General features: G+C 44.9%; 1 protein-coding gene across 14 annotated transcripts; it reads right to left on the bottom strand.

Annotated features, from left to right (window-relative positions):
* Window positions 1-1,785: 1,785 nt before the first annotated feature.
* On the bottom strand, window positions 1,786-8,196 carry LOC106809288 (trans-Golgi network integral membrane protein TGN38-like). Of its 14 annotated transcripts, XM_014812314.1 has the most exons (10): window positions 7,476-8,196; window positions 7,357-7,425; window positions 6,859-7,182; window positions 6,426-6,494; window positions 6,294-6,356; window positions 6,087-6,224; window positions 5,841-6,043; window positions 5,483-5,612; window positions 4,858-5,072; window positions 1,786-4,379 (listed from the first exon to the last, which is right to left on the bottom strand). In XM_014812314.1, exons 1-10 carry the CDS (start codon window positions 8,101-8,103, stop codon window positions 4,230-4,232), a joined length of 1,989 nt encoding a protein of 662 aa, XP_014667800.1. In that variant the 5' UTR covers window positions 8,104-8,196; the 3' UTR covers window positions 1,786-4,229. The 14 variants fall into 14 exon arrangements, with proteins under 14 accessions (XP_014667800.1, XP_014667794.1, XP_014667798.1 ...); XM_014812308.1 differs by having other exon boundaries at window positions 1,786-3,300; window positions 4,257-4,379; window positions 6,087-6,494; XM_014812312.1 differs by having other exon boundaries at window positions 6,294-6,494.
* Between the last annotated feature and the right edge of the window lie 1,804 nt (window positions 8,197-10,000).

The following is a 10,000-nucleotide window of genomic DNA, read 5'->3' as shown; positions in this document are numbered from 1 at the left end:
ACTAACAGTACTATCGGTTATTATGCACGTATACTATATTAATTATAATACCCCGGCAGTGAAGTTAACAGTAGCGGGCATGGATTATACACTCTAACACATCTGTCACGATGTGGGCCGTGTCTATACACACAACAATACAAGACACAACGCCGCCGCACGTACGTAAATCTCACGTAATGATAAGGCCTCGGAAGCGTCTTAAACGACGGGATCACGTATACATATCCTATTGATTTAAACTGCGCTTTTATCGTGTGTGCATCAGTGATTCCCAGAACGCGTTCGTACGTATGTGGCTTGACATCGCTAAAGTCGCTTCATATAAGGTCTCGACAAAGAGACTTAAGTCGTAACTGAAATATCTCTATAGAGAGTCTCTATAAATGAACATTGGTCGTAACTACGTAAAGTAAAGTGAGTGAGCGCGGAAAGTAGTTAAACTTAAGTAAAGTAATCCGCTTTGTATAAACTATGGGTCTTATACACAGAGCAAGGAACCATAGTCGTAACCGATGAGTTTCATCTCGCCCCCTCCTCCCTCCGCCGCCGTCAGTGACCGTGAGGAAGGAGGAGTACTCAGTCCCCCACCCACCGCTGTAGTGTGATGTTAATGTGACCGTTGGGTTACCCGCCGCGGACATTGGCACACAGAGATCGGCCTCACAGCGTGTCGCAGCGAGGAAGGCGTGCCGACACCCGCGCGGACAAGCTTATCCTGCCGCTGATCCCATTAGTCTAACCCGCCGTTACCCCATTCTCGCACCTGAAGAGTTACGGTAATGCCGTCGTGGCAGCAGCGTGTAGCATTGTCGCAGGTATTGTCGCGCGTGTGTGTGCAGCGCGTAATCGGGTAACTCTAGCGACAATGGCGGGAGGCGATTCGATTGACGAGATAATCGTATGTCCAGGAATTAGCCGATCTGTACACACACGCACGCAGGGCAGCGTATTATAGCACTTGACAACGAGATACCCATGATCTGATGAATGGCTCGAATTCCCGTGAGTGCTAGTGCGGTTGGTGTCTGAGAGAGGGGTAAGACCATAGACTATACCAGCAATGTACGACTACAATGGCGACATCTGTAGGTGACTATAGATATGACCTGCTACCTTATTAGGTATACAGATATTGGGTCTATGTATGAAGAACATGCATGAATTAATAAATAATTAGTTAATAATTACTCTACTAATCATGTTACTCTTGAAAATCTGTCTAGAGAGTATATACTACGAAAAACTACCGAGACCTCACCTTAACCAAATAGTGCTAATCTACATACCAGATAAATCCAATCTCACCAATTTTATATCGTGATTATGAAAACTAATTCTGAGCTGTACTATTATTCACAAAAAACAGTACTATACAAGGCTCATGCATGGTCGCATGTGATATGTAATTCTGTGCAAGGTTTCTAGACTCTAGTGTTGGCCGATTCCTACTATACTATATCAATGTTTTTTAAGTAAATTGAAATGTTTACGTAATATGAATTGTGTTTTGTATAATGTTTAATGTATTACATGTTTCTAACAAAGTACAGGATTCTGTAAATGCAACGAGACGAACGTATTTGACATCTAGACAACTGCCAAATCAACTGCTGCTGCGATATGTGACGCTCTAATCACACATTGAATCGGTCTGCCACCTGCCGGTCAAAATGGCGAGCAAATGGTGTACAAACACTGATCTCTATAATATATTATATAGATTATATTATAGAGATCAGTGTACAAACCACTCACCAATAACATACAATGGAACCATAAATATACTTATATCACAGTTTAATTTCAGGCTCATGTTTTGCTATATAAAATACAATACATTCGACAATGAAGACCATTATTGTATAATATTTTGCCATATCACTGACATCACCTAAGTTCATATCATCAGGAGTCTATCAATATTGATAGACTCCTGATTATGATTATAACAGGAGTCTATCAATAGCTCAATATCTATTGATAGACTCCTGATTATAATAATCACCATATGTATCGAGACTTTGTGAAAATCCTCACCGACTAACCAACACATATACGTACCGACCGTGCATAGTGTACAATAAAGTAAATATGTTCTCACACAGCTGCATATTGCTTCTCAGCAAATTAAAAAAAAATTTAAAAAACTGGAAAGTCAGAAGTACGGATGCGTTTTCAAGGGTGATACGTATTATTATTATTTGCTTTCAGCTTTCCCTTCGCGCGGAGGTTACGCTCACCGCTTCCACTTGCGATGCGTAACCACAACCTCGCTGTGACCAAGACGAAATGCCGGCTAGCGAATTACGCTCAGCGAAAATGCCAGTCAGCATGTAGTGAAAGCAACAAGTTTGCCATCCTGAACGTGGTGTGTAGGACGCGTCACAATTCCACAGCAGAGACGTCAGTTGGGAAACGATCGTATTCGGGCGACGTGGGGATGGAAACGTAGAGATGCAAGAGTCATCCTGATGGTGAGGGAACAGCAAGCACACTGAATGTCTATGCACATTTAGAATCATGAAACCCCTATAGACTGCAACATGGGCATTGCCATCTAGCCATTTTATAAAGGCGAGAATAATTCCAAGCCCGGAAATCTGCGTAGATTTACATACTTTCATCACATTTTTCGTTCGATCGGCCGCTTTCGCGAATTGTGTTTCTCCATTCGCATGTACGCCTCTCTCCCCCTTCCTGTATACATACATACTCTTCTAAGAAAATCATATTACTAATTAATTACACCTGAGGTATCCAACGAGGATTATTAACATATAAGTGATTCCAATGAGAAATGTTGAAAAAAAATTACATGTTGAAAATTCTCTACAGTGCCTTGCTGGATTTTTAGTAACGGAACCGACCAATACCGATTAATGTGTGGCATTGATAATATAATGATGACGATCTGTGTGATTTATCCAGTGCCGTAAACAAACACTAAACCAAGGTATGAACATAGAATCAAGCACTCTTGCGTCAAATCACGAGCACTGCACTCTTGCATCATTGTACGAGTACAGAAAAGAAGGTACTGTATGCGTATCAGTACTAGCATGAACATACGCATGTGCTCTATATACACATACATTCATACTTGTGTTCATACATGAGTACACACACACGAGTAATACATGATTGAACAGTACTAGACAAGAACTAAAATGGCAGATGATAAGGCCGGTCCAGTTCTCTGGATAATTAAAAGCTGACCTCAACGGAATATCAGGATGTCGAAATCTGACCAGTCTTCCGGACAACCAAGGTGACCGCCCACAACTCTCACTGCCTAACCTGTAAACAGGATTCACATTCAGCATTGTTACTACGAAGCTCAATTAATAAGGTGCCAACATTTCGCACTGCGACAATATTAGCAGCCAGGTACTTAGTAATCTAAACTTAGTAAACTTGGGGATATGCTGTGGTACATTTGTAAACAGAAAAATTGTACGTGCAAGAATGAGTAAGCGAACCAAACTAATAAAAATTAAACGTAATATAACATTGCACACTTTCTAGAGCCTCACCACACCTCGTTCATTTTTTAGGAATATGCACGACAATCGCCATAGTAGGCCTATAACTGGTAAAAAATACAGATTTTATGTGATGGAAAATTCGTAAGTAGCCAACTGACCCCAGCAGCTACTGTAATTTGCACCCCCCCCTCCCCCCTGCACCCCGCTACACCCAAGCTTGATGCAAATATAACTTAAAACTATATAGCAAATATAACACTGACCGTGTATACTCACGAATGCACTCATCAATACCAACGGCATGAAACATGTCCATACTGGCATACATGATATGCATAATAGCGTTTAGATATGCACAATACGCCCGATAGATACTATTGTATAGATACGTTCACGCCGACCGCAGGGTTGTGCAAAAGTCACAATTACCCTTCATCAGCGTATTTGCTACAGAACGTCAACACCGGAAAAAATCAACTCGCAAGTCTCGTTATAAAAACAAGTGCCACCAACTCACAGAAGACCTAACGAAACCCTGCGTTTTTCGCGATCCAATATACGAACACGGACGCTCGGCATGTGTCAAATAGTGACGGGTAAGAGCAGCGGAGGAGAGGAGAGGAAAGGGGAGAAGAGGGGAGGAGACAGGAGGGGACGGGAGAACAGGGGAGGGGAGGGGAGGGGAGGGAGGGGAAGAGGACAGGAGAAGAGAAGAGGGGAGAAGAGTGGAGGGGAGGGAATCTAGTAGATGAAGGAGCTTGAATTCACCGTCGTCCTCATGCTGGGCATTGCTTCCTCCACGTTTGTGTCCAGCCTCGCGTACGCGGCCTTCCGCGGCCTGCGAGCCGCGCCGCCGCCCGGACGCCGACCCTCAACGATGATCGCTATGATCTGCAACAAAAATTCGGGAGACCGTCAAACGTCAGCATTCCTCCGATCGGGATCGTTCCCCGGTCGTCGAATCGGAAACGTCCCAGGACTTCCCCAGGCTCGTTCCCATGGGCCGGGTGATCGGAAGCAGACGTCGTCGAGTCGTGACGCGGTCGAGCGACGACGCAGAATATTCGTTCCCCGCACGTCGGTCGTGAGCTTGCCGCCATCGCCCGCGCGACGGGAGACGCCAGCGACACATCCGAGTCGCGGTGACGCGCCGCACGCTGGTAATCCACTTTAGGGTAATTTACCATCGTTAGGTTCATTACTGAACAGTGCTCTTAGAGACCGGTAGGCGGTAGCCCACCCAAAAGTTCATTAACCTGGACATGCCATGATTTGGATGGACCCACCCCCTTTCGCCGCCCCGGCCCGCAGATGCCTGCTGCTCCTGCCTCATCCCCAGTATACTGACTCTCTCATCCTTCCCGCTCACCCTCTGTTTGTTGTGGAAGGCGACGTATCCCAACACAGCGACAAGAGCGGTCATCACAAAGTAGCGCATGAAGTGGGTCGACTCGTCCTCGTCCTCGTCGCCATAGTTACCATGCGCAGCATCAGCACGGCCCGATGACACATGACCGGCGATGGATCGCTCGCTCGCTTCGTCCGCCACCACCTTGCCCCCGTCCGGTGGCGCCACCGCATGCGCTGCATGATAGAACGCGAGAGCGGCATGAGAACTGGGAACGTATATTCGAGAGATATTCACAGAAAAGAGGGAGGCGTATCCTTCATCGGGACATTAAATGGCATTAACCAAGTCAATTTCATCCAAGCGATACGAACATGATTTTCTTTATTGTTCTTTGTTTTTTCTTCATTGTTCTGTATTGTTTTTCATTGTTTGTTCTATTATTGAACTAGTAACCATGAGAGTTATTCTGACAGATCACGATGCTTATGTACGTACGCAGTGAAAGTTACGTACTGTTATCAACCCGGTGCTTTTTATAATGTCCATATGCGCACGCATGCATGTGCACATGACGACCACTTCTAACTGCGAAACTTTCTCTATCTATTTACAAGTATGTTGTAAGATATAGATCACCAGTCACCTTCTGCTATAGTGATATCACCGTAGTCTTTGTTGTTTTCATCATACTCAGTCCCATACAAACTTTCTTCTTCATCGTCTGCTTCTTTGACTTCATCTTCCTCCTCCTCTGCATCTGCAGCAATACTTAACTGAAATATACCAAGAGCAATGTCACCTAGCTAGTGGGATCCAAGCTAGGTCATTAAATCCTTACATATTATCACAAGAATTTGTTTCCACACGAAATCAAGTGGACTATATTGTAAATAATCAGAAAAATTCTCCCACTGGCAAAACCATTGTTATCGTAAGCTTCGATGCTAGTACCGGATAGACATGTATATATATATATATAATATATATATATATTTACGTACCTCTGAAATGGGTTGCTTATTGGCAATATCCGATTGGCTAAAGTAATCATTTCCACGTTCCAAGTTTTCATTTTCATTTCCAGCTCCCTGTTGCTGTGGTGGCTTGTTGGCAGACATTGGTTCTTCTTTGTCACCTATGGTACCAGCTCCCTGTAGCTGTTGCTGTGGTGGATTGTTGTTAGATAATGGGTCCGCTTCGTTACCTATGGTACCAGCTCCCTGTTGATAATGGGTCCGCTTCGTTACCTATGGTACCAGCTCCCTGTTGCTGTTGCTGTGGTGGATTGTTGTTAGATACTGGGTCCGCTTCGTTACTTATGGTACCAGCTCCCTGTAGCTGTAGCTGTGGTGGATTGTTGTTAGATAATGGGTCCGCTTCGTTACCTATGGTAGCAGGTCCCTGTAGCTGTTGCTGTGGTGGATTGTTGTTAGACACTTGTTCTCCTTCGTTACCTATGGTACCAGCTCCCTGTAGCTGTGGTGGATTGTTGTTAGATACTGGGTCCGCTTCGTTACCTATGGTAGCAGCCCCATGTAGCTGTTGCTGTGGTGGACTGTTTTTAGATAATGGGTCCGCTTCGTTACCTATGGTACCAGCTCCCTGTTGCTGTTGCTGTGGTGGATTGTTGTTAGACACTTGTTCTCCTTCGTTACCTATGGTACCAGCTCCCTGTAGCTGTAGCTGTGGTGGATTGTTGTTAGATACTGGGTCCGCTTCGTTACCTATGGTACCAGCTCCCTGTAGCTGTTGCTGTGGTGGATTGTTGTTAGACACTTGTTCTCCTTTGTCACCTATGGTACCAGCTCCCTGTAGCTGTTGCTGTGGTGGATTGTTGTTAGACACTTGTTCTCCTTTGTCACCTATGGTACCAGCTCCCTGTAGCTGTTGCTGTGGTGGATTGTTGTTAGACACTTGTTCTCCTTTGTCACCTATGGTACCAGCTCCCTGTAGCTGTTGCTGTGGTGTATTGTTGTTAGACACTTGTTCTCCTNTTAGACACTGATTCTCCTTCGTTACCTATAGTACCAGCTCCCTGTAGCTGTGGCTGTTGCTGTTGCTGTGGTGAATTGTTGTTAGACACTGATTCTCCTTCGTTACCTATAGTACCAGCTCCCTGTAGCTGTGGCTGTTGCTGTTGCTGTGGTGAATTGTTGTTAGACACTGATTCTCCTTCGTTACCTATAGTACCAGCTCCCTGTAGCTGTGGCTGTTGCTGTTGCTGTGGTGAATTGTTGTTAGACACTGATTCTCCTTCGTTACCTATAGTACCAGCTCCCTGTAGCTGTGGCTGTTGCTGTTGCTGTGGTGAATTGTTGTTAGACACTGATTCTCCTTCGTTACCTATTGTACCAGCTTCCTGTGGATGTGGCTGTTGCTGTTGCTGTGGTGGATTGTTGTTAGACACTGTCACTGATTCTCCTTCGTTACCTATAGTACCAGCTCCCTGTGGATGTGGCTGTTGCTGTTGCTGTGGTGGATTGTTGTTAGACACTGTCACTGATTCTCCTTCGTTACCTATAGTACCAGCTCCCTGTGGCTGTGGCTGTGGTGGATTGTTGTTAGATACTGATTCTCCTTCGTTACCTATAGTAGCTGTGGTGGATTGTTGTTAGATACTGGTTCTCCTTCGTTACCTATAGTACCAGCTCCCTGTGGATGTGGCTGTAGCTGTTGCTGTGGTGGATTGTTGTTTGACACTGGTTCTCCTTCGTTACCTATGGTACCAGCTCCCTGTAACTGTTGCTGTGGTGGATTATTACCATACGCTGGCTCTGCCTTTTCAACTAAGGTATCAGGTCCATGTGGCTGTGATTCTGTCAGTTGTCTATATTGATCCCCTCTACTTAATTTATCATCTCCATAATCAGAAACTCGTGACTGTTGAGGACGCTGTCTGTATTGATTCCCTTGGTAGAATTTATCATACTCATAAGCGGGAAACCGTCGCTGTGGAGGCGGACTGTAGTGATTTCCTGCTTCCAATTTATCAATATCATCTCCATAAACGGAAAACCGTGGCTGTGGACGTGGTAGTCCGTAATCATTCTCTGCATCGGATCTATCATTGTCATAAGCAGGAAACGGTGGCTGTCTGTAATTATCCCTTGTTTCGAAAGTGTCATACTTGTTCATGTTGGTACCAGCTACTGCTTGGTTCATGTTGTTGGCATCCGATGTATATGCTGGCAATGGCAATGTTGTCACCGATACAACAAACAACACGAGTAAGCACAAACATAACGGCAGTAATTCCTTCGTCATATTCTGACTTTGACTGTTATTCAACTTATTGTTACTGGAGAAACAAAGTTCATAATCTGGTTTACTGCCGTCCAAGAAATGTTTTGATTGCTGGCGTTGGATGCTTCGCTGCTCTTTTGTCATCAGCCACCTGGTGTGCATTTTGGCGACGATGAACATTGTGGTATTTTTACTATTTACAGTTTATCGTTTTATTATTATTATCTCTGTTATTTAAGTTCGAAACGTCGCAAGAGGTTGCGACACAACTACTGAGTACTGTTGCTCATTTATGACTGAAATAAGTTTCAGCAAATAATCATATATTGATACAAATCGTTGTCGTGGCTGACAGCAGACAAGCCGCGGCCGTCTGTAGGCCTACACTCAGCACTGTAGCACAGCCACAGGCACTTGGAACGTCTCAATAAATGAAAAAAAGGTAAATAAACACGAAATGTATTTACTACCGAAGTCTTAATGTTTCTCTACTCTATTTCGCCTATTTGCGAATTTTGCGATCACGCTTTCCTACCTGCTATCGATCTTATTCATGTTCAATGATGTTTGTGCACAGGTGACAGGGCGTGCGTGCGGTGTAGGCCTACTTGTGTGTTGCTTCTCTTTTGATATAACACATTTTAATTTTTTATTTTGCCTCGGGTCTCTGTGGCATTTACAGGCAATTAATTATCGGCAATAATAGGCGAAATAGAATAGAGAAATATTAAGACTTTGGTAGTAAATACATTTCGTGTTTATTTACCATTATTTTTTTGGCAGTGGCTACGCCTACGGGTACGGCAGCCGTATCTTAATGTCTCGAGGCTACGGGTACGGCAGTCCATTCGCTTTCATACTTAACGAGACAAAGATGGCGGCGGTGGTGCCAGATTTCGAAATAACGCCTTGGGAAATAAATTCACGATTTGAGAGTTTAGATGAGCTAGAACCCTAACCCTAACCCTAAACCTAAACTTAACCCTAACGCCGAAAAGGGGCTTCAACGAACGACGGCTGCTGTACCTCCAGCCACTGCGGTTTTTTTATTGAGACGTGGCAAGTGCCTGTGGTCTGTAGCTTAGCCTTAAGCTATGTCTCCACACACGCGGCCCGACACGACACAGCAAAACGCAGCGCCGTTGTGCTGAAAAAAAATACATTATGATTTCGCGCATTGTGTTCACTCTAGTTGAACAGTGTTCAAAAATTATGCATGTGCTCGTTGTCCATTGGCTGATGGTGGCGCGAGCAGAACACGAGATAAAAAACAATCGCGTTGATTGGTTCAACTGTCTTTCTCCGTACACGGCATCCGGCAAAAGTCAAACTCATTTGACTTTCGCCGTCGCCGTGAAACCGGGCTGGCGCCGTGTTGTGTCAGTGGAGACTGCGCTATAAGATATAATAGATTTGAACTTTGCCGGTAGGGATGAACGACGCCGTTTCCGTGGCGTTCCGTGCCGCGCCGCGTGTGTCGAGACGGGCCTTTAGTGCATCGCAACGCGGCGCCGGCGTTCCTGGCGGTTGGTCTTCATTTATATTATAGACCAATTGCCAATAGCTCTAGAAATTTTTATAATCTGACGCTATTCTAGGGCTAGCTCTAGTAACTATAGCCCGCGTACAGTTGCCGCTGGGCTCTAGAACCAGCCATTAGGGATGCGCGGGACCAACTTAGTCGCGGTAATTCGCGACTATAAAACGTCTGTGGTAGGCAATTAATGCCTCTTATCCGAAGTGAATATGCCTTAAGTTATATCAGCTACTAAAATTTAACTTCTAACTATCGTTGAAATGGTCTACTTGCGGTATTTCTGGTGAACAAACATTCGATTTGCGAACTTCAAACGGGCATTTTTGGCGGCGCTGCAGCAGGCCAGCAGCGCCAGTGAGCGGGAACCATGTATTTCCGCAC

This window comes from Priapulus caudatus, unplaced genomic scaffold (genome assembly GCF_000485595.1).
Source record: "Priapulus caudatus unplaced genomic scaffold, Priapulus_caudatus-5.0.1 Scaffold342, whole genome shotgun sequence".
Taxonomy (NCBI): Eukaryota; Metazoa; Priapulida; class Priapulimorpha; order Priapulimorphida; family Priapulidae; genus Priapulus; species Priapulus caudatus.
This window is presented reverse-complemented; position numbering and strand designations above follow the sequence as displayed.

Coding starts and splice junctions, on each gene's coding strand:
- LOC106809288 (XM_014812307.1), bottom strand. CDS start 8,103: ATGACGAAGGAATTACTGCCGTTATGTTTGTGCTTACTCGTGTTGTTT. Junction 7,426..7,475: donor ACAGGGAGCTGGTACTATAG/GTAACGAAGGAG, acceptor CAGCTACTATAG/GTAACGAAGGAGAATCAGTA. Junction 5,073..5,482: donor TGATATCACTATAGCAGAAG/GTGACTGGTGAT, acceptor TCTATCATGCAG/CGCATGCGGTGGCGCCACCG.